General features: G+C 42.6%; 1 protein-coding gene across 1 annotated transcript in view; it reads right to left on the bottom strand.

Moving 5' to 3' along the window:
* Positions 1-1,808: 1,808 nt before the first annotated feature.
* Positions 1,809-24,844, bottom strand: part of VEGFD (vascular endothelial growth factor D) — a 35,688-nt gene continuing 12,652 nt past the window's right edge. The window contains exons 2-7 of the mRNA XM_082057562.1: positions 17,486-17,696; positions 13,792-13,982; positions 11,578-11,726; positions 10,234-10,322; positions 3,931-4,126; positions 1,809-2,464 (exon numbers count right to left, since the gene is read on the bottom strand). Coding sequence (XP_081913688.1) covers positions 2,338-2,464; positions 3,931-4,126; positions 10,234-10,322; positions 11,578-11,726; positions 13,792-13,982; positions 17,486-17,696 — 963 coding nt within the window. The 3' untranslated portion in view covers positions 1,809-2,337. The remainder of the gene's footprint in view (positions 2,465-3,930; positions 4,127-10,233; positions 10,323-11,577; positions 11,727-13,791; positions 13,983-17,485; positions 17,697-24,844) is intronic.

Here is a 24,844-nt window from a genome sequence, read left to right on the forward strand (position 1 = left end):
GTCAGCAATGGTACCTTTCTAGCTTGGGTATCCTAATGACTGTTACACTCTCCTGGGAGTTAGGTGGTTCATGTTCAAATCCCTCTCTCTTCACTAAGAAAACCTTTTTAACATGTTTTTTCAGCCTCTCAGTGACTGCTGAATCTAAGAGTCTTCTGGAGTTGGAGCAGACTTACTTGTCTCTCAGGTTGGAGCAGTTCTGTTTTGTAAAAAAAAACTTACTATATTTACTGGGCAGGACAGAAAGCTGAGGAAGCCTCTACAGGTCAACACTGACACAACTCAGGCATAATTAATACTGGGTGCCAGATGCTAAACTTCAATTCAGGAAAAGCTGGGAAATGCCACCTTTAACTCTTTCCACAGAATTTAGCTGTACAAATGCTGTGCTATAGTTTTGCACAAAGGTATATTTTTATTCAATGTGACTCTAGTGCCACCAGTTATGTGTCTGGTTCAGCATCATCTACCTGGGCTTTCAAAGCACAGTGCCTCTGCAGCTCCCTGGCTTTCTGAGGAATGCACTAAAGGTGTAGCCTGTTGGCAATCCAACCATGAGATCAGGATGCCCCCAGCTGAGCTGAGTGAGAAGTGATGGGGCAGGTCATTCCTTTGATGGACCCTTGTTTAGCTCAGGGGCATCACTCACCATGTACACATGTCTGAATTTAGAGCTTCTTGGAGGAGCAAGGGAAATATAAAGGGATTCTCCTGATAAGCTGGTTAGCCTGATTTTGCACTGGGGTCATGTCCCCTTTCTTGTCCATGCAGAGTACATGTGAGTTGCGGGTGGCCTTTGCTGTGGAAGAGAACCCTCAGCAGGTGAGCCCAGTGCAGACCAGTAGGTAACCCTGCTTCAGGGGCTCCACCCACTATGCTTGCAGGTCAGACCGCATTGCTTGGTCAGAGGATCCCAGGCCAGGTCCCAGCACAGATAACAAAACGAGGCTGCTGGTATTTTTGAACAGACTTAGATCACAGACGGCTTAGGGCAGTCATCCAGGGTTGAATCCTAAATGCTTTACTCAGACAAAAGAAATGTAAAATTGTTTGGAGCTTTGTCCAACAATTCTGTCTTATAGGATTTGGCTCTATTTTAAAGCAATCTATTTTTTCCCTATATACAAAAATTTCAGATACACATCAAAGAGCCATGTGCTATTCCCTGTGTGGTGTCTACCTTTGCACCTCTGTAGCAGTTGTTTCATTTGCTCTATTCCCTTCATTCACATTACAATGTAGAATTGGAGAATTCAGCAAAAGGGAAAAAATGATTCAGTCATCAAGACTATCACTTCCAGTTCAGGAATATTGCTCACAATATTTTCTATGGACTGTCTCAGCCCTGACTTCAGTGGCTCCAAAACTAATGCTGTCCTTGTACTTGGTTTGGTTAAAACACTGTTACTCAGGCCGCACACTGGTAAAAGGAATTTCAGTGCAAAGGAGATATTTTCATAGCATGGTAAGCTAAAAGGAAAACTGTCTTTTAGTGTACCATGCCTTTCCAAAAATCACTGAAGAGTTAGTACTAATGTGGCTGTTATCCCCTTAGGGATATTAACACACTACACCAGGAACAAATAAATAAATCACACACGGTTGTCGGGCAGATGTGGGAAAAACTATTCTTCTTTACTGAAACTATTGGATCAAGTGACCTTGTTTCGACCTGGGTTTGGGCAGAAGCCAGACCCAGTGGGACAAACAGAAGAAGGCTGTACTTGAGATGGCTTGGGCTTTTGCTTGTTTTCTTTTTGTTGGGCAGAGTTTTAAAATAACAGAGAAAAACCAAAACCACTTGAATAACTGATGTATTTATTTTCTTATATACACTTAAATATGGCACATCTGACAGTAGTTGTACAATTAAGTCAAAATGATAATCAAAGCTGGACAGTAGATCAAGTAACTCAGTGTTGAACCTATTGGAAGATAAATCCTGTACACTGAATTTCTGAAGAAAGTTTCACCCAGGAGCTGCATTAGCTAAGGATTCAGAGTCTAAGATTATCTAGTCTCGATTTCAGAAAGACTCGCTGGTGACTGTGACTCTATTACCAATAATCCAGCTTCATCTTCCATAATGTAACATTGGACTGGCACTTCTGCCTCCAACACAGCCAGAAATTCATTGGTCGTTGTTACCTCTTAGAGAACAATTAACAATGTCCCAGAGGAATCACCTGCAGTTAGTGATTACTCTAATAAATAAATGCAGACTGGATTCATTCTTCTACTATTAAGGTGAAAGATGTTCATGTTTACTATTTTTTTTAAAGTCAGTGACAGCTACTTTGCAAAGCAGTGGATTTTCGGAGAATAGGGAAAGCTCAGTCAAGGAGTTTCTTTGCTTTGAGACCCATGAGAACCTCTCTTCTCCTTCGGACAACGACAATGCCTAGGACACACTGGTTTAGCAGTCGGGCATGTTCTGGGTTGGGATGGACATTTGTCCTCACAGCTGTTTGATGAAGGAGAAAAAGGAAAAAGAAGATTTGTAACATGATCATTCCTCTCTGTCGCAGTCCTCAACTTTTTCAACACTGAACACTGCAGTGCTCTCTAGACAGCCCTTGGGAAAGTGTTGACACCCTACAACACAGGGAGACACAACTGCTGCCTGACAGTTCTTGCCTGCAGCAACATCTCTTGCTGCTGTCCATTTGTCCACAGTCATGACCTAAGTAATGTTTTCATTTCTTGTGAGGAGTGAAGTCCAGAGTGTCAGCACTAGATAGATGGTGCTGCTCTCAAATTCTGCAAAGTATCTTACTCACCTGACACTTCAGCTCTGGTTCTCCAGGAATACAAGGCATAAAAATCTGGTTTAAAAGTCCTGCGCCCAGACTATAGTAACTTCTGGAAGCCAAACTCACGTAAACAAATAATTGCCTTGATCTCTCTCACCTATGTGAAACACATCAATGATCAAGTCTCTCATGCTAACTTTCAGCACTGCTGATTCTATTTTATACTTATTGTCAACTTGCTTGTCTGTATTTTCAAAGCTGAACCTAAAGATGCAAAGGTTACTTCTTCCACAGCTTCTTCTCCATGAATGAAGCTATGAAGTCTATGAGAATGGACCCTGTGGGTCACCATTCAGTGAACTGCAGCTCGGCTAAGGTACCCAGGGAAACTGGATGCTGACTGTCTTCACATAAGCTTCCACACAGAGCTCCTGCATCTCCTGACTATCTACATGTGGCCAAGGCTTTCTGAGAAGGAAATTTTGAAAAGAAACTAATGCATGAAGAAAGACTATTTTAAAGGGGTATTTTCTATCAAAATTTTGCAAGAGAAACCTCAAAACTAAATACACAAAAGGATTAGGGAAATGCATGGAGTATAAGAACCGCAGAACAATTTTCCGCCTTCTCAGTGGAATCAGAGCTAAGTGGCTTTGTATGAGTAAAGAATTGCATTAGCTCTATAAAATCACTTGCTCTGAGGACAAACTGAATAAGGAATGAGCAGTATGATGTGAGTGCCAACTTAAGGAGCTTTTGTCCCCAGGCGTCCATGAGTCTTCAATCAGCTGTGACAGAGAACACAAGATGGGTTCTACCTACCTATAAATGCAAGACTCAGTATCTCACTGTAAATCTCCTGTGTCACACAGTAATTTCAGTCGTAGCACAGTTTTAACCATTATTCCCTTGAGATTACAGGGGGGTAAAGGTGATAAATATTGGTAATTGAGTAGCACCTTCACCCAGATTTCTTTAAAACATGTTAATTTAATAAACCTTAGACTCCTGAGGCAGGCATTGTAAATACCATCTCTATTATTATTCTCTCCCTAACTGCAGCAAGGTATCTTATCCGCTGTGGGGCTCCTAGCTAACTCACCACTTGCACCTCTAGCATCTACACAAGGTAATTGAGATCTTGCAGCATAGACACTGAATGACAAGGAACACTCACCTGCAAGTTTCAGCGTGAAATATCTTGTGTTTTAGAGCACAGCTCTCCTGGCTCTCCCTACACAAATAGCAGCTGCAGTTCTCTTTACTTTGAAAGAAATCTGTGGGACACTTCTGTCTACAGATGCATTCACAATTTTCTTCATCAAATTCCATATGTTGTCCACACATAGCCAGCTCAGCAAGAGGAGGAAGTCCTGCAATAGCACATACAGCATTTAGTGGTAAGATTTACATGTCTAAATCTTGCTTTCAAAGAGATTAACTCTTTCTTTGCAGTCACTAGGACTCACACAGGTACTTCCTTAAAGATTCTAGTATTCAGAATTTCTTTTGTAACTTACAGCACAGAAAAGGACTTGAGAGGATTGCGCTGATTATTTTACTTCCTCTGATACTACTATTTCTTGTGGGTTAAACCCTGCATAAAAAACCCCTTTATTTTAGGACTGTGTGTTAAGACCTTCACTTAAGATCTTCACTGGACAGCAGGTTTTTAAAAGAAAATCTCAAAAAGGATTTAAGTCTGTATCCATGACAAAAATGCACATATGTGCAAACTGTTACACTCGCCACTTGATGTACTTCACTGCCCCTATACTGCAGAAATTTTGAAAAAGTAATGCTATGTCTAGTAAGGTGTGTGCTGGTCTATCACTTCAGTAAGGAGCATGTGCATGCTTGTCAGTTAAAGACAGAAGAAAATACTTTGCTTCAGAAACAAAACCCCAGCCAAGAGAATGCACTAATACCTCATCTGTCTTCCTTCAAAATACACATCTGGAGTACAATATGAAGCTAATCCTAGCAAAAAGGGAACGCATTTTGTGAAAGCTTTATTAAAATGCTAGCAGCACATCCCTGGTTAAAGGTCATGGCATATAATGTGTCACTGGGAAGGTAATTTCCTGTACTTTCAGAATTAGCTCTTGGATTTAACCTATGGAATGTGGAATGTAACCTGCATCTGCGACCTCTGCAGCCACAGCTCTGATCACAGTGGCCAGAAAAGGCTTGCACATTACTTGAAAGAAACCTTCATTATTATTTCCTTAATGCTGGAAAACCAATATCCAGGCAAAATAAAACCCAAGTCCTGTTGGAAAGGAGGAAGGAATCTGCCCAAAATTCTTGCAAGACAGACTCCTTCCTTGGGGAGATAAATCTTGGCGTGTGTGAAGTGGTGGAAAGTGTTTCAGTCTCACTTAGTTTCAACCTCCAAGACAGATTTTAAGTTATTTTGTCCCAGCCACTGCCAAACACAAAGTACTTCAGAGAATGATATTTTATCTGTGGAAATATTGAGTCTATGTCAACAAAAGCTATAATTCAACAAGCTGCAAATTTTAATGCTCAAAGGTGACCTTACAAAAGTCTGAAAAGTCCTTTGGACTTACTCTGAAATATAGAGTACTAATCCTTTCTTGAGTGAAAAGACTAACTTGGGCTTAACTACATAACCTGATGGTCAGATGGTCTGATCCAGAGTGAGAGCAGATCCTACAGAAACCACTATGCCATTGATCTCTTGCTTGTTAACATTAGGAGATTGTAATCAACAGACCAGTTTATGAGTTTATTTAGTTTTATTTTAGCTTGCTAGTCTAGGAATTTTTTGCCAGCTTGCTTTTGCTGTTGCCTTGGATGGTATTATTCTTTTGCTTGTTGCATGTAGGTTAAACCACAAAGGCAAGGCTTGCTTCTGTGCCCATCTGCTCTAGCGCTATGATAATTTTACTTTGACCAGTACAATTTCCTGAGAAAAACAATTTTTAAAAAGAACTGATACAGGGCTCAATGTTTACTGCTAATAAGTCTCTTTAAACTTACACAATTACATCACAGAATATTGCCTGCAAAATTCTTTGACAGATTGAGGTTTTCCAAGAAAAGCAGAGGGAGAAGTGGTGTACACTTCTGTAAATTTTACCCTCTTCCACTTCCTTCCATGGACCTTAAGGGGTATATATGCATACGCATGGCATATCAGTTTGAAAGCTTCCTAAATATTAGGTTGGTGCAAAAGTAACTGCAGTTTTTGCATTGCTGAAATTTGCTGTTTGATTGTGGATACATTCTTAAATAAATGTGGTTATGTAATACATCATTTCAATGCTCTTTTCTCACATTATATTTTTTTGCTACTGACTTATTACTTTCTGTTTATTTTATATTTATTTCAGACTATGGAAATGATGTTAGACAAAAAGTAGATTAGAGCAATTTTCATATTCGAGTTCAAAATGGGACGTAAAGCAGCAGATACAACTCGCAACATCAACAATGCACTTGGCCCAGGAACTGCTAATGATCATGCAGTGCAGTGGTGGTTCCAGAAGTTTCTGAAAGGAGACGAGAGCCTTGAAGATGAGGAGCGTAGTGTCCAGCCATTGGAAGTTGACAAAGACCAATTGAGAGCAATTGTCAAAGCTGATCCTCTTACAACCATTCTATGGTCATTCGGCATTTGAAGCAAATTGGAAAGTTGAAAAAGCTCGACAAGTGGGTACCTCGTGAGCTGAACGAAAATCAAAAAAATAGTTGTTTTGAAGTGTCGTCTTCTTTTATTTTACACAACAACAACGAACCATTTCTGAATCAGATTATGATGTGCAATGAAAAGTGAATTTTATATGACAACTGACAACGACCAGCTCAGTGGTTGGACCAAAAAGAACCTCCAAAGCACTTCCCAAAGCCGAACTTGCACCAAAAAAAGGTCACGGTCACTGTTTGGTGGTCTGCTGCTGGTCTGATCCACTACAGCTTTCTGAATCCCGGTGAAACCATTCCAAGTTGATGAGGCCTTCTATGGGCAGCTGAGAGTGGCCTCACAGTCACAGGCCATGGTTGTTGTGGGTGATTTTAACTTCCCTGATGTTTGCTGGAAGGACCATTCAGCCAGCCAGCCACAGTCCAGGAGGTTCCTCCAGTGCATTGATGATAACTTCCTCATGCAGATGGTGGAGGAGCCGACTAGGAGAGGTGCACTGCTGGATCTCATCCTCACTAACAAGGAGGGTCTGGTCGAAGCAGTAAAGGTTGAGGGCTGCCTGGGTTGCAGTGACCACGAGATGGTGGAGTTCAGCATCTCGTGTGGCAGGAACAGAATAGCAAGTAGAATTGCAACCCTGGACTTCAGCAGGGCTAACTTTGGCCTTTTCAAGCAATTGCTGGGGGAAATCCCATGGGCAAGACTGCTTGAAGGAAAAGGGGCCCAAGATAGCTGGGTGGCATTCAGAGATTGCTTCTTCCACGCTCAGGATCAGAGCATCCCCACACGTAGGAAGTCAAGGAAGGGAGCCAGGAGGCCTGCGTGGTTGGATAGGGAGCTGTTGGGTATGCTCAAGCAGAAGAGGAGAGTTTACAGGTCATGGAAGCAGGGGCTGGCCACTTGGGAGGAATATAAGGCTGCTGTTAGAGGATATAGGAAGGCAGCTAGGATAGCCAAGGCCTCCTTAGAATTACAGCTGGCGAGAGGGGTCAAGGACAGCAAAAAGAACTTTTTCAAATACATAGCAGATAAAACTAACACCAGAGGCAATGTAGGCCCACTGATGAATGGGGTGGGTGCCCTGGTGGCAGAAGATACAGAGAAGGCAGAATTACTGAATGCCTTCTTTGTCTCTGTCTACTCTGCCGGAGGCTGTCCTGGGGAGCCCTGTACCCCTGAGACCCCGGATGCAGGCAGGTCAATGGAGGAGTTTGCTTTAGTCGATGAGGACTGGGTTAGGGAGCAATTAAATAGTCTGGACATTCATAAATCCATGGGTCCAGATGGGATGCATCCGCGGGTGCTGAGGGAGCTGGCTGAAGTCATTGCTGGACCGCTCTCCATCATCTTTGCCAAGTCTTGGGAAACGGGAGAGGTGCCCGAGGATTGGAGGAAAGCAAATGTCACTCCAGTCTTCAAAAAGGGCAAGAAGGAGGACCCGGGTAATTATAGACCGGTCAGCCTCACCTCTGTCCCTGGGAAAGTAATGGAACAGCTTGTCCTTGGTGCCATCTCAAGGCATATCAAGGATAAGAGGGTTATTAGGGGCAGTCAGCATGGCTTTACCAAGGGTAGGTCATGCTTGACCAACCTCATAGCCTTTTATGAGAATGTAACAAGGTGGATGGATGGTGGCAGAGCGGTGGATGTTGTCTACCTTGACTTCAGTAAAGCCTTTGACACAGTCTCCCACAGCATCCTCACAGCTAAGTTGAGGAGGTGTGGTCTAGACAATAGAGTAGTGAGGTGGGTTGCAAACTGGCTTAGGGAGAGAAGCCAGAGAGTGGTAGTCAATGGTGCGGAGTCTAGTTGGAGGCCAGTATCTAGTGGAGTGCCCCAAGGGTCAGTGCTGGGGCCAATATTATTCAATATATTCATTAACGACTTGGACGAGGGAATTGAGTGTACTATCAGCAAGTTTGCTGATGACACCAAGCTAGGAGGAGTGGCTGACACGCCGGAGGGCTGTGCTGCCATCCAGCGGGACCTGGACAGGCTGGAGAGCTGGGCAGGGAATAACCTGATGAAATTTAACAAGGACAAGTGTAGAGTCCTGCATCTGGGCAGGAACAACCCCAGGTTCCAGTATAGGTTGGGAGATTACATATTAGAGAGCAGTGTAGGGGAAAGGGACCTGGGGGTCCTGGTGGACAACAGGATGACCATGAGCCAGCACTGTGCCCTTGTGGCCAGGAAGGCCAATGGCATCCTGGGGTGTATTAGAAGGGGGGTGGTTAGTAGATCGAGAGAGGTCCTCCTTCCCCTCTACTCTGCCCTGGTGAGACCACATCTGGAATATTGTGTCCAGTTCTGGGCCCCTCAGTTCAAGAAGGACAGGGAACTGCTGGAGAGGGTCCAGCGTAGGGCAACGAAGATGATTAAGGGAGTGGAGCATCTCCCTTATGAAGAAAGGCTGAGGGAGCTGGGTCTCTTTAGTTTGGAGAAGAGGAGACTAAGGGGGGACCTTATTAATGTTTATAAATATATAAAGGGTGAGTGCCATGAGGATGGAGCCAGACTCTTCTCAGTGGCAAACAATGATAAGACAAGGGGTAATGGGATCAAGCTGGAACACAAGAGGTTCCACTTAAATTTGAGAAGAAACTTCTTCTCAGTGAGGGTGACAGAGCACTGGAACAGGCTGCCCAGGGAGGTTGTGGAGTCTCCTTCTCTGGAGACGTTCAAAACCCGCCTGGACATGTTCCTGTGCGACCTCACCTAGGTGTTCCTGCTCCAGCAGGGGGATTGGACTAGATGATCTTTTGAGGTCCCTTCCAATCCCAAACATACTGTGATACTGTGATACTGTGATCTGAGAAGTATGCTCAGCAAACTGATGAAATGGACTGAAATGGCTGCAATGTCTGCAGCTGGCATCAAGCAACAGAAAGTGCCCAATTCTTCTCCATGACAATGCCTAATTGCACATTGCACAACAAACGCTTCAAAAGTTGAACAAATTGGGCTATGAAGTTTTGCTTCATCCGTCGTATTCACCTGACCTCTCGCCAACTCACTACGACTTCTTCAAGTATCTGGACAACTTTTTGCAGGGAAAACGCTTCCAGAACCAGCAGGATACAGAAAATGCTTTCCAAGAGCTCGTCAAATCCTGAAGCACGGATTTGTGTACTACAGGATTAAACAAACTTATTTCTTGTTGGCCGTACTCTGTTGACTGTAGTGATTCCTATTATGATTAATAAAGATGTCTTTAAGTCTAGTTATAAAGATTTAATATTCACAGTCCAAAACTGCAATTACTTTTGCACCAAGCTAATACCTTAATAGTATCATAAAAAGGAGTCAAATACTTTGAAAAGTCATATAATGTTTTGCACTGACTACAACTAATAGGCAGGACTGGTTTTGGCTACCTTATTCCCAGTTAAGTCTGTTCTTAAGAATTTCCAACAATAAAGATTCAGCACCTTCCCTATGCAATACATACCAGGGCATACTTTTTTTTTACAGTTAAAAAGTTTTCCCTAGTGCCCATCATACAATTTAAGGCCCATGTAAAATGCAAAAATTGTACAGGGTACCTACTTCACTAACTCTTTTTAACTATTTCCTATTCAGGTTGCTAATATAGAGGAAGTAAAATGTCCAAACATAAACATGGGATGGGAATAAGCACATATGAGTGTTTCTTTTCAGTTGAGCTTCTACACCCTAAGCCAAGTCAGTCTAGGGATGTGGAATCAAAACTATAACTCTCACAATAAAAAAATGAGACAAAATCAAAATGAAACACAAGCAGCCTGGAGATAGTAAAGCAAAAGTGTCCATTTGTAATTTCATCTTTACCTTCTTGTCTGTTGGGGTGCTGTACACATTCGCATTTGTCACTATCCCAGACCCAACCATTATGGCAAAGTTTGTTGGTAAAGGGGCATCTAGAAGAGAAAAAATAAAAAATAAATAAATAAATACGTATACAGGAATTTTAAAAAATTAGGAGCCTCAGTGTAGCTATTTGGCAAAATGAGCCTACTGTTATGCTGGGTCTGCCATGCGAAGGTACAGCACCTACGTGCATTATTGCTGCAAACAGAAAACCTGGGGACTGGATGGTTTTGCTGATAGGGCTGAGCTGTCTGGCAACTGGCAACTAGAAGGAGCAGGTAGAGCACATATTTCAGACCACATCCTTAGGAAGCAGCTATAATTTCACATTTCCACTTTCAATAAAACAGCTCTACCCCACCCAGGGTAGTCTTTGTCTTCATATCATGTAACTGTATTCACTTTTGCCATGCTGCCAGAAAGTGCAGCTCTGGTTTAAAGTTGTCCATGCTCAAGGATGTATAGGCACTTGGCTCTGGGAGAGGACCTCACAAGCTGGAAGAAGGCTGAGGTTCTTCTGTATTTCTGTAGGAAGATGATTTAGAGCAGCCAGCAGGCTGAGTGAGGGCTGGGGTGGCTTTGCTGAAATGCCACCTCTCCCCGAGTCCAGATGTCTCACTGAACGGCAGTTCTGGGGGAAAGCCTACATGCAGGTCTAGACAGAGGCATCTGAGCTGACTTCCAGTGAGTCACTCAAACTGCCTCTGCTCCTACAGTGCTTGTTAAAATAATGTAGCCTGTTCTCAACAGGACTACAGGTATTTTATACTGTTTTTTGAAGTTTGATGTGAAATAACTTTTCCTAGCCAATGGGCCTGGCAGATGCAAACCAGGTCTGGAACAGAAAGTAGAAAGCCATGGTTCACACTTATTCTGACCTAACGTGCCATGAGGTATGGCAGAAGGCTTTAGCTTGACCACAGCACTCTGTGTGCCCTGGCTAAATAATTGCAAGCAGAGTTGCTCATGTCAGGTTGAAAAAGTGTGTACTCCTACCCAAGAAGTACCAGTGGAGCACAGTGCTAATATGTGCATTTTAAGTTCACTCTCAGGCACCTAAATGTCTTAATGACTCCAGATCCTGCTGAACTAGCCAGCTGTGCATTGGATTCTAGTGTCCACACACTTACAATTCACCAGGTTTTGTTGAAGCTTTCTAACCCTGAGTGATAATCAAGCTATTTGGAAAAAGTGTCGGGATAACAGAAAGTAAAGGTACCCTTGTAATGACCAAATCAGAACAAAATAGTTTTCCTACTTCAAACTTCACGACATATATAGCAGTTTGTAAAAGAGGGAACTTACCCATCTTCTTCTGGGTACTGGACAGATCTTCGTATGATGGCATACTGATGGCGCTGGGTATTTGATTGACACTTACAGCCTGTGTGATTGGCAATTTTGATTGGCACGGGCTCAGGAACACTTGTCAAAGGAACCGAGATCTCGAAGAGCTAGGGGGATGAAATAACATTTATTTTTCAGTTTGCATGATGTAGTTACTATTTGGAGTTTTAAATCAAAACCTCTTATCCTTTCCCACCGTTTGCCCCACTCTTGCTCTTTTCTGGAGATAGTAACTGCAGGTATAAATGAGCAGGTAAGCACTGAGGGTTTTGAAGAGAAGAATAAGCGATGCCCACCAAGGTAGGAACTTGCCAAAACGGTGGTCCCGGTGCTCTATCACCAGCTATTAAACACTCAAGACCATTCAAAATTATTTGCAAAAGCACTCAAAAGCTTCTTCTGGATGCTTGGGCCAAATGAAAAAGATACAGGTGTTGAGAACTTGGTTCTCAGTTATATCATCTGCTGAATCTCAACTGCGTATGGAGACAGCTATTTAACTGTCCTAGGGTATAATCAGACCATGCATCTTTACGGGCCTCACTTGACCCCCACGGCCTCTTCAGAGAGGGAAGAAAAAAGAGTAAATAGAGGAGAGTTCATTCTGCTTCAGCTGGCTTCCTGCAGTTTGGCAGGAATGGGGATCATCCTGGAAACATCTCTCAGTTGACTAGCAGGAGCCTGAGGAACCAAGCAGCTCAGCTGAACTTCAGCACATCCCAATTGTTTTGGGTGATCTCTGAGCAGCATTGTGGAAGCCACAGTTCCTTGGCCAGCTACGTGTAGGAGCTGCTAAAGTCATCCACACCCCCTCTGCCCCTACAAACCAGCTTCCTTCCCATGGAAACCAAAGCACAGGGCACATCTTTGCACGCCATTGTGTCTTGGCTTAATGCTGCATCCACATTCAGGGGCCGAGAAGTATTCGTAAGCTTGACTGGTTAGATATTTAAATTTGGGTGTCATAGTGTCTAACTTTAGGTGGCACAAATATCCTTCTGTGGATATTTTATACTAAGAAAAAAAATGCTCTCACAAGTACCGGAGTAATTCCGCTCATTTCAGAGGAGTAAATCTGCACTGACGGTGGTTTATCCGGGAGTGGAGCCTAGCTGGGGGCTTTTGAGGGAATAGTTATTTTGAAAGATGCTAAAAGAATGTTACAGTCTGCAGAAGTGCAGTTTTTCAACAAACTTATGAACTGCTGCTCCAAAACCACATAAATAAAAAAATACTTTTTAGCCTGACCTAGCTCCCTAAGCTGATCGGATGTCTTTTGTGTGTGGCCAACAGCTCATAACAGCTTTCTCCTTCTGGTGTGGAATGAAGGCAATTAATGAACATTGATGCAAGAAAGACGGTCTCCGATTTCTTTTACTCCAACTGTATTCCAGTACAACCGGACACAGTAGGATTACATTCCAACAAACCTGAAACAAATACAGAAGTAAATTGGACTTGCTCCCCATGAGGACTTCCATTTTTTTTCTAAATCAACTACCCTTGTTCTTTGTTCTGATTTAGAAAAAAAACCTTTTAATAACTAGAATTTAATATATTAGTCCAAGTCAAAGGTTTTTATCAACTATAAGCAGGGTTGCACAAGATTAAGATTAATCTAGGAGGATCAGTCTCCTGTACTCCTTTTGTAGGTATGAACACACATGGTTTAATACATAGAGCTGCTTGAAAGTACTAAACTTGGAGCTCTGCTCACAGTCACCCACTGGAACAAGGTGTCTCTGTACATAGACACTAGAGGGAGTCACAAAGAAGCTCTATGGCTACTCTATGCTCAGTTTTTGGCCCTGGTAATTAAAACTTGGGTTTTTGCTGTTTGTTGCACCTAAGCAGTATTGGCTCCTAATTCAAGCCCTTTCTTTTCCAATGTGACTCATTATTTTTGACAGTCAGATCCTAAGGCATTCATATTGAAAGCATTTAATTTTCCATCTCTATGCGTATATAACCACTATTAATAATGCAAAGTGAATGTAAAGTCTTATTGTGCATGCCTGAATTTACTCCACGTGGATAAAAGTTAATTCTTCTGTTTGTTTTGATAGTGCAGACAGATCTTTCATAACAGGATCTCAGAAACCAAACATCCTCTTTCCCCTCCTTTCTTGGAGAGCCAGAGTGAAAAGAAAGCAGATGAATAGACTCATTTACCGTTTTCGACACGTAAGTTGTACTTGTATTCATGCAGCTCAGACTCTCCTCATTGCAGCAGCCTCCGCATCTGAACACATTCACGCAGGGAGGCTTGAAGAATTTGTTGGTTGTTGTACCCAGCTCTTTGGCAACTTCCACACAGGTTTCCCTTGGCACACATTGCGTCTTTTGCCATTCCTCATCTATGACTGGAGAAAACACCATTTTTATGAGCAATCATGGCATAGTTAAACCTCTGATTAGTGAGGCAGAAGCATTATATAAATGAAAATGAAGTGCTGGCAGGCCATTTGCACTTACTTGGATCGATTTACACTTACTTGGATCAATCTAAGGCCCAGAGAGAGACTGAGTGCAAAATTATCCCAGTAACTTACACCAGCTGCCCTGGCAGAGAGGTCGTTGCATTTATCCGCCTTCAGCTTTCAATGCAGATGACCAAAATCTCCACTAATTCCAGTGGGTTAAGTAGAACTGCATCCATTTCCCCTAGTCAGCTCCACGGCCTCTGTCTGACAAAGCTGGTCCACACCTTGGTCTCCCTTTCTCCAGGGTGGACGTCCTTATTGTCATTTTATCCTCTCTTTGCATGTACCCCTCTGCGGACTCAGTAGAGCCTGGGCCTGACTACAAAACCACATTAATGATTAACAGATTCTGGTCAGAGTGTATTAATACTCCTACTGGATGTGAGCCAGTGAGCACCGTTTCCAAAATGTCTGATGAAATCCAAGACAAACACTCTCACACCTCAGTACCCTCAGGGGGCTCGAGTTTGAATAACAGGAACATGAATTCAGGCATGATTTATCTATTCAAAACACTGCGACATCCTTCAAATACTGAATTGTTGTCAACTAGTATTTATTTTAGAATGATCTGTCAAATTTTAACTGCAAGAAGGATTTATGCATTAACTGACTAAGCAGAGAGAGAAAGCAGTGACATTTACAATATATTATCTCAAGTCTTATTAAGTGGCTCTGCTTTCTTTGGCTTTTACTTATGAGATTCAAATTGTGGAATTACAGGACAATCATCAATGCTTATGCTTTAAGTTGTCCTTACAATTATGGAAAACATTTTTTCCTGTCTGTCCCCTTCCAGCAACCTTGTGAAAGATTAAAAGCAACTTGTGTATTATTAAGAAAATTCCTCTCTCTTTCAATGCAGTCCACTTCCCCACTATTGTGCAAGCATGCATACATTTACAGGGAAGTTCTGAAAAAAAAATTCTAAAGACTGTTAATCTAAATACTATAACTTTTCTTTGGATGAACATTTATTTATCTTTCCTACCTGACTTTCCTCTTATTATTTATAACTTTTCTTCAGCTGCGTGTATATAGATCAGTTTGTTTATACCTGCAAAGTCCTTTGCCAAGGTTGATTCACTCCACTTTCCAGTCTCACAAAAAGTACAAGAAATAAAAGCTTAGGGTCTGGTTTCTGATGTTACAGCATAAATTAAGAGAAGAATTACTAAAATAAACAGAATTTTCTAGAGTAGTGTTAGTCTAACCACAACAGCAATCCAATCCTTGTCCTTAAAATAGAAAATAAAATGTTTGCCAAACTCATTAAGATATGTGCATGCAATCACTTGAGATGTCACTTCAATGAGCGTAAGCGGTGATGACCTTTCCAACTGCACACATCCTCCCTTTATTAACCACTTCTTTAGCAGAAGGGCTGTTATAGGAAGGGGTGGTCAAAGAAGTGGATGCCACTTTTGGTTCTGAAGCACCGTGGTCACCCTGATCTTTTCCATGAACAAGCACACGGCATCTGCTGAGAAATTTGGCTCCGATACAGACTGCAGCTTGAAAAGGCTGCCATCCTAGGTGAGCTGAGCTGCTTGGGGGAGGCTGTGGTTAGACAAGGTGACACGAGCTTTCAGTGGATTCATCATTAAAGCTCTAGAAAGGAGGAACAAAGCCCTACTGGAGTTTGAGGTGCTGTGCAAGATGGTCTAACAGTGAAACATTGAGGAGCCTTGACCCAGTCTTCTTGTTAAAAGACTTTATTAAAACAAAACAGATGCCCTTGGCATAAAGATCAATCCTTAATGACTGGAAAGGGTGTTGGAAAGAAATACGTGTTTATAGGCTTGGTTTTTTTAAAAGGAGCTTTAGTACCTTGAACATATTAATATATTAGAACAAAAGTGGTTTCTGTCCTGGGATAATTCCACTTTGGATGGAAGAATGGAGAAGATGACCCAACAGGCTTTTTTTAACTTAAATTTCAGTGGCTTGGCTTTCAATGAGAAAGCTGACATCTCTGTCTAGAGTTAGACTTTTAAAGGAAAAGTAGGAAACAACCCTGTTCCAAGCAATTAGGAGAAAACTGTCTGTATGACTATAGTCATCTGACTTTATTACCTGAAGAGTTATATTGTCCTGCCATTGAAAAAAGCCCATTGCAATATGCACTGACTCAGTAACACTTGATAACATCCTCTGTTGTTGCTCTGTATTGACAAAAGGAACATTTTAATTTGTCATAAATGCTGGTTCTCAGTAAATCAACAATAGTGAAAAGAGAATTACAGAATTTGACACTGGGTATTACTTCTAATAACAGTTCTGTGGACACTTAGACTTGTAAAGGTGAGCAAACAAAACATCTGTCATTAATTTAAGCCCTCTTAATTGTTCTTCCAGTGTATATTGGATTCTTTACTTCTATACAAAATTTCTATGAGAAGTTTAGAACCATGCCTGTCATATGAAAACCCTTTTCAGACTGGTACTATGTCTGCATTTCTGTGCTGTGGCTCAAAGAACCAAATTAAGGCCTTTGCTCAGCCATAATTTAGCTGAATAAAGGTATGCAAATGTGGCTGTGGTTATTGTAAAAGTGATATTGAAACAGGATCGGTAATATCTGATTTCCCAAAAGGAAAGTGATATGATCATATTGCTTCAGGGTACAGACTGAACAACAAAAAATAATAACTCGATCTGTCCTTTGTTAGGCTACAGTGTAGTTTTGCTGTGGGATATCCATTTGCTGGACAAAAGTATAGTAACCGTCTTTTATTTTACCTCAATGAACATATAATGCCTCTCAAGTCTCTCACTTACAAGGAATAATATTCATTTTTGTTCCAGGTGGGGGAATAGATTTTGATTTCTCACATTCAGGTGTTGGTTGGTTCTTTCAATATCTACTGCTTCTCTCCAAACAGACTTTCTCAGATAGACTGGGATTAGGGCAATGCCTCCTTCGTCTGCAATTCCCACACAGATACTGCTGTTGATACAATGCCTTATGTCAGAGCACACCTAGTAAAAAAGGGGATTTCTATGCCTGCAGGAAAGCTCATTTGTTTCTGCCTGCAAACAAATTCTGATATTTAGCACAATGCTGCTGGCTGGTCCCTCGGCCAGTCATTCCAACCTGTTCTTTGCACATTGACTTCCTCTCTTTTCTGTGGACTGATGAATCCATATATAATACATCATCCATTTGGAGACAATTCCGAGAACAATAAGCCTGATTTGGCCACAGAACAGGGAAACATACTCTGGCTGTTGCCTGGCGTTTTTTCATATAATTTTCCATGAATGCCCTGTTGTTTCCAGTACAGATGTATTCTAGGAAACCCCTGGTACCTAACTCTTTGCTGCATAAGAACCAGTGGTCCTGAAGCTGAGATCAGACTCAACTGCAAACCTGCACCTACCTTTCAGTGTATCGATATCATAGAAGGCAGCAGCAAATCTGGTAGAGCGATGTGATGCAGAGCGGGAGTCTAAATTGGCCAGACTTTTGAGTTTTAGCCTGCATTTCCACAGCTTCCAGTCCTCAGAGTGAGTGATGCGAAGCAGCTCTTCCAGGCTGGATGCTCTCCTGATCTGCTGTTCTGAGCGCTCTAGTGCTGACAGAGATGTCCTCTGGAAGAGAAGGTGAAAGTCAGAAAGCCAGTATCTTTACAGCCTATCCCCAGTGCAGTACATGGAACATTTGTACAAAAAGGCAGCACATTACCAAGGACAGCTGAGAGTAGCTGGGAAAACAGGAGCACACAGGAATGTCCCAGGTTTTGACAGTGTCCAGTGCCAGACCAATCTGCAGGATTTGTGCCCTTTCCATCACAGCCATTAGAGCTATTTGATGAATGGAGGCTGTACTCCCTGTATCCCAGCTCCTCAGGGAAACTGGCAGACACCGTTTACATTGCTGCTGTGCCTGAGCTGGCCAGCTATGCCACCGTGAATCCTGGGTCACCCCTATTTTCAAGAAGTATTCAAGAAGAGACTGGACAACACCCTCAGACACATGGTGTGAACTGTGGAGCTGTCCTGTGCAGGGACAGGAGTTGGACTCGATGATCCTTGTGGGTCCCTTCCAACTCAGGACATTCTATGTTTCTACAGACAAGCTGAATGAGTTCAGCTGCCAGGTTCAAGTGCCAAAACTCTGGTTCCAGCCCCGTGAGACATCACTGCAGGAGCAGGTGGTATAGCTGGAAAATGCCATAAGTACCACGGCAGGCAAACACAACATTCAATGTGCTGCAAAGTGCAGGGTGCGTCTGCCATTTCCGATCCTGACTACCATTTGAGTCATGCTCAAGTCAGACAAAGTAGCCTCAGTCCAGCCTCAGTGCTGTGGCTGTGCAGCAGTGTTAGTGCAGTCATGGCATGTTTCACCTGTATGATGTACGTGACCATTCTCCACTTCCACAGGAGAACACTCCCTACAAAGGGCTGCCCATCAGTTCAAAGTCATTAGTCACTTAAAAAAATACCTATTTAAAAGAAACTTTATATTGCACAGCACCCCACAACAATACTGGTTTCTTTGGCTAATGCTTTATGACTCTGTGTTTGCAACTTTATCAAGGCACCAAGTATCTATTTCTACTAACTCATCAGTTCTGCTGAAAACTGTTGCCTCCAACCCAAGTAAAAGGTTATCATTGTGAGTGGCTGTGTTGCACAGGGCTGGTGCTCTCAGCTGGACTCTCTGGTCATGCAGTCAACTGTACTTTTTGACTTGCAAATAAAGGGTTGCAGTCCAAGCTCCCATAAATAAAATGCCAGTCCTTAACGGCAAAGTTGAACAATATGAAGCTGGCCATGAGGTGTGTGGTACCCTGCAACCTGAAGCAGTAGCAAGCGAGTGCTCTGTATAGGACCAGGGAAGGGGTGGGGGAATGGGTCACCTATAAGAGGAACATTTCTAGATGAGATCTGAAACCCAGGAACTGAGCGCATCTGTTATTTGTTATTGAAACATTTGTGGCATTTATTTTGCAATGATACAGATGTTAGCCTGTACACACAAGCCAAGTTCATTTTTGGGTAATTACCTTCCACTGACCTAAAGTTCCCTATTTGGTTAACTCAGAATAAGTTATTTGCTCTTCTTTTATACCCATACAGAACATTATATCGTGCTATAGCAAGCTGCCATGTTTCGTTATGGAGATGGTTGTTTTTCATAGGTGAATAATTTCTCATACATTTCATATGAGTTGAAAAATGGAAAGCCCATCTCAGTGCTTATGGACAAATAGCTCAGAAGGAATGTGACTACTTAGCATCAGAAACTGAATTTCAATACAGTTTTACAAACCAGCTACTCAGAATTTTGCTGATCTAGGAAAGCTGAAATTCAGCTTGAGGTCAATGCATCAAGACTCATTTATTCTAAGAACCACAGCTTGTGTTCACTCTCACTCACAAATTCTCTCCTTGACCCTGCAAAACATGTGAGTATAGGCCCAGTGCTGGCACAGTAATGGGACAAAAGATATTAAACCCAAACTCTATTAACCATTAACAGGACTTTGTTCTCTCTCTTTGCCATAAAAAGGTTTTCTAGCTCAATCATCATCCGACACTTGTAAACTAGAATGAAATTACAGCAAACCCATAAAATTACATGTCGGTATTCTGTAAATTAGAAGACATATCCCTGCACTTCTCGTAATCATCAGTAGTTTGTGATTAGCTTTTCCATCTCTTTTATTTTAACATCAAGAGTTCTTATTAATTATTATATGAGTAAAATAATTTTTAAATCTAAGATCAAAGAGAACAGAAAAAGTGTATATGCTACATGCCTCTTTATGGGTTTATCTAAAACAAGAATTTGTACTGCTTTAAGGATTCTTGCATTTTTAAAGCTATACAAGTTCCTTAGTGTGGACTGAAAACACTGAAATGAACTGACTTCATGCCTTCACAATTAGTATTGCACAGGAAGACGAACAAGTGGTAGGAGTAATTTTTATACCCCCAAAATGCATGTCCAAGAGGATTTGAAATGTGTTACTTCAAAAAATGTACCTCTGCTATTGCTGCATGATAGTGGTGTTGACAAAGCCTGCCTATGTATGCAGCTTGTTCCTTCTCTTGTTTTACTAATTTTCATGTATTGGAGACTGGGGGAGCACAGTCAAAGGAAATGGAAGTGGCAGTGCTCATTACAGAATTCCCTATGTAGTCATCATAAATATATCCATAGAGCCCTTGGAAGAGTTATCACTTCTCTGTCAATTCCAGCCCTGCTCAGTGTTGCCTGGGCTATTAACCTCTGGACTGAACCTGTTGCTTCTACTCTCTCCATGTTTCCTAACACCTACCCAATCTCTGCAGTCTAACGGGATGACCGGTTGCCTACCTGCACAATGTCAGAATGATTGTCTTCTTATATTTGACATCTTCCTGTGGAGATTTACAGCTGATTTTATCACTTCTTGCCAGGAATCCCTATCTAGTAAAGAATTTTCTGATGCCCTTTTCTATAACAATGACAGTGCTGAGATGAAGTGCGGTCTCTCCCTCTGAGCACTGCTTACACTAGGCAAGATGCTGAGCTGAAGGCACTGCTAGCTTTTAAAGGAGGGCTGAATCCCAGATAACTGTAGGTTTTTACGATGTGGACATCTATTTTGTCTGTGAGAAGATAGTCACTTTCAGCTCCCTCTATAGCCAAGACAGAGAAATACAGACACTTTTAGAGCATGATTCATTTGAAATCACATTGAAAGTCTTTATTCTGGCTTCAAAGCAAGCTCATGCTCACCAGATCACAAGAGGTATCAATGTGATGGATCCTTGGTCAAATAAATCTCATCACAGCTGTCTGGGGTATAAAACATCTGAAGAGAAGCACTTAATTTTGTTCTAATCTGCCTAAGCACTGAAACAGGAACAGTGAATACTGCCTTACATGTTCGGTTTGACTCCTTTGAGACTACTACAGTATTCCCACCTAAAATGTTCTTTTAAACACTTGCTAGAGCACAGACAGACTGTTCAGCATCTTGAAGGGCATCCCTCATTTTTATACATTTTGACCACATAGAGGTAGCTGTCTACAACTTAAAAGCACCCAAAACTAAAAGCTTAAGAACTGAAAAGAGGGTGGAAGGTGCACCAGACCCGTCAAGGGGGGTACAGCACTGTGGCCTTGGACACCACAGGCTGAACTGTTTCAGTCGGGCACTCTCTTGCTGTGGCACAGCAGCACTGAATAGCGTGTGGTCATGATGTCTTTCTGAAGCATTAATTTCTGGTCAGCCTGTTTTGAAAAGGACAGCATCAGATGAAAACATAGAGCCTCTTATGGTTTCAGATGATACCACAGATGATGTGCTGCAGGGCTGCTCACACCATGCAGATGTGGAGACTTCTTTCACATACTGCAGTTTAAATTCAAGCCCTGTTTAGATACAGACATATTCTGTCTGACTGAAAAACCTTACTCAGAAGAGTGCAGCTTTGCACAGAAAAGTGAATAAATGTTTCAAAATGTGAAATTGGAGGAAGGTGTTAAGTTCGACAGAGTCCCAAACCTACCCCTCATGTGACGATCAAGGACACCCCTCTCACAGTGATATCGAGTGGACAGCAGTTAAAATCAGCTTTTGAACAGGAGGGGAGCTCCCCACTCAGCCACAGAGCAGGAGGAAGCATACAGAGAGGTCAAATCTCCACTGAAGCTTTTGGGAAACCCATCTCCCCACATAAAGCAAGAGGAACAGAGCTGCCGTCCAGCTGCTTCTCCTGACTGCTGTCACATGCTATTTCCTGCTTTTCAGAAATGTCTATCCCCCTTTTTTAGGCTTCTTCTGATAACCACAGTCCTTCCTTCCAGGTTCCCCTCCGATTCTCCACCCTGCTCATCATCTTGTGCAGCTTGGATCCTACTGTTTATATGTTTTTTATTTCAGTCCTTTCCCCATATTCTGCCTTAATAGATGAGCCACGTGGGAGTTTAATGAGACCTACCTCAGGCTGAGTTTTTCTTGTTTCTCCCTGGCATGCTCTTACTCTGCTTCCCTTAGATTGACCCAGATTTTAGTAGTCAGCTGATGTGAGCCATCACCACTGTAGTAGTTTTTGGTTGTGATGTTTGAAACCTAGATGTGGAGCAAGACTTCACTGCACTTGGCACAGTTACCACAGGTGGCAAAATTATGATCTCTGGCCTAAAAGAAGCTTAAAATATGGAATCACAGAATCATAGGATCATTTTGGTTGCCAGAGACTCTCAGGATCATTAGGTCCAACCATAACCTAACCTAACTCTAGCACTAAACCATGTCCCTAAGAACCTCGTCTAAAGGCCTGTTACACTCCTCCAGGGATGGTGACTCCACCACTTCCCTGGGCAGCCTGTTCCAATGCCTGACAACCCTTTCCGTGATGATTTTTTTCCTAATATCCAATCTAAACCTCCCCTGGCACAACTTGAGGTCATTTCCTCTTGTCCTATCACTTGCTACTTGGGAGAAGAGACCAACACCCTCCATGCTACAACCTCCTCTCACGTAGCTGCAGAGTTCAATAAGGTCTCCCCTCAGCCTCCTTTTCTCCAGGCTAAAGAGCCCCAGTTCCATCAGCTGCTCCTCATCAGACTTGTGCTCCAGATGCCTCACCAGCTTCATTGCCCTTCTCTGAAATCTTTCCAGCACCTCAGTGACTTTCCTGTAGTCAGGGGCCCAAAACTGAACACAGGATTCAAGGTGGGGCCTCCCCAGTGTCAAGTACAGTGGCTCAGTCACTTCTCTAGTCCTACTGGCCACACTATTCCTGATACAAGCCAGGATGCTGTTGGCCTTTTTGGCCACCTGGGCACACTGCTGGATCATATTCAGCCAGCTGTCAATCAACACCCCCAGATCCCTCTCTGCCAGGCAGCTTTCCAGCCATTCTTCCCCGAGTCTGTAGCGCTGCCTGGGGTTGTTGTGACCCAAGTGCAGGACCCGGCACTTGACCTTGTTAAACCTCATATAACTGGCCTCAGCCCATTGATCTAGCCAGTGCAGATCCTGCTGCATGGCCTTCCTACGCTCCAGCAGATCAACACTCCCACCTAACTTGGTGTCATCTGCAAATTTACTAAGGAGGCACTCAATCTCTTCATCCAGATGGTTGAGTAAGAGGTTGAACAGAACAGGCCCCAATGCTGAGCCCTGGAGAACACCACTCGTGACCAGCTACCAACTGGATTTGGCTCCCTTCACCACAACTCTTTGGGCCCAGCCTTTCAGCCAGTTTTTTATCCATCGCAGGTACACCCATCCAGATCGTGAGCTGCCAGCTTCTCCAGGAGAATGCTGTGGGATATGATGTCAAAGACCTTATTGAAGTTTAAGTACACAATATCCACAGCCGTTCCCTAATCTACTGAGTAGGTCACCTTGTCATAGGAGATCAGGTTGGTCAAACAGGACCTGCTTTTCATAAACCCATGTTGACTGAGCCTGATCACATGGTTTTCTTGTATGTACCGTGTGATGTTACTCAAGGTCATCTGCTCCTTGACCTTGCCTGGCACCAGGCAGTCCTGTACAGTCCTGTAGCTCCCTGGATCCTCCTTCTGGCCCTTTTTGTAGATGGGTGTCACGTTTGCCAACTTCCAGTTGACTGGGATCTCCCCAGTTAGCTAAGATTGCTGACAGATAATAGTAAGTGGCTTAGCGATCACCTCCAGCAGCTCTGTCAGCACCCTTGGGTATATCCCATTTGACCCTATAGACTTGTGGGTGTCCAAGTGGTGGAACAGGTCACTGACCATTTCCCCTTGGATTATCTGGGCTTCATTCTGCTCCCCATCCCTGTCTTCTGGCTCAGGGGGCTGGGTACTCAAAGAACAACTGGCCTTACTGTTAAAGACTGAGGCAAAGAAGGCTTGAGAGAGAAAGTAGAGAAGCAGCCATTGGCAAATGGCCAAGGCAATGTCCTTTATATGCTCCAAAAATGAACAAATTAGCTGTGGAGCTATATCACTGGAAAACTCCATATGTCCTAAAGCTTCAGTACCCATAAATGTGCACCCTGTAGTCAACCAACTACATTAAGCTATTTCCTACAAGAAAAAATTACGTTCAGTAACAAATGTCTAAGTTTAAGTAGTTCATTCTTATCTCTTTAGCTTACTACTACTACTCTTAATGTATTTTTTCTAAGTATCAGAACTGATCCCATACCCAGAGATAAAAAACAGATTCACATCTAAATGAAGTTGTATGTTTTTCATAACACTGACCTTTCATACGTTCCAAAATTCTTCTTCAACTGTTTTCTTGTATTTGGGCTATGAGCAACATCATTGACATCAGGAAATGATAACGTGGGTTAGTATTGTGATTTTTGGATAATTACAACTTCTGTTCTTCCAAAAGAAACCGTAATGGGCTATCTGTCTTCTTCCTAGCAATCTCAGATGCCAGAAAAACCCTAAAAGTAGTTAGCATTGGAAAGGAACAAGAGAAAAAGTGGTGGTACATTCAGTGGCCTTTCCCATCTTGGAATCTGCCTTAATCAGACACTGAGTTCATTAACCTGTTGATTTAAGTTAGTCAAATATTTGACTTATTCATCATGTCATACAGATGCACAATCCCACACATGGTCTGCACTGTTCAAACAGAGCCCCTTCTAGAGAAATTAGTACTGGCAGTCTCCTATCAGAAGTTTGCACCTTTTCTCCCTGCTTGACAATCTTCAGGTTTTCTTGCCTAAAGAAAAGGACTCTACCCTTTTCAAATTGATGCTTGAGTGAGTCAGCAGAACCCAAGTTT

The sequence above is a fragment of the Streptopelia decaocto genome (genome assembly GCF_964273445.1).
Source record: "Streptopelia decaocto genome assembly, chromosome: 1".
Lineage (NCBI taxonomy): Eukaryota > Metazoa > Chordata > Aves > Columbiformes > Columbidae > Streptopelia > Streptopelia decaocto.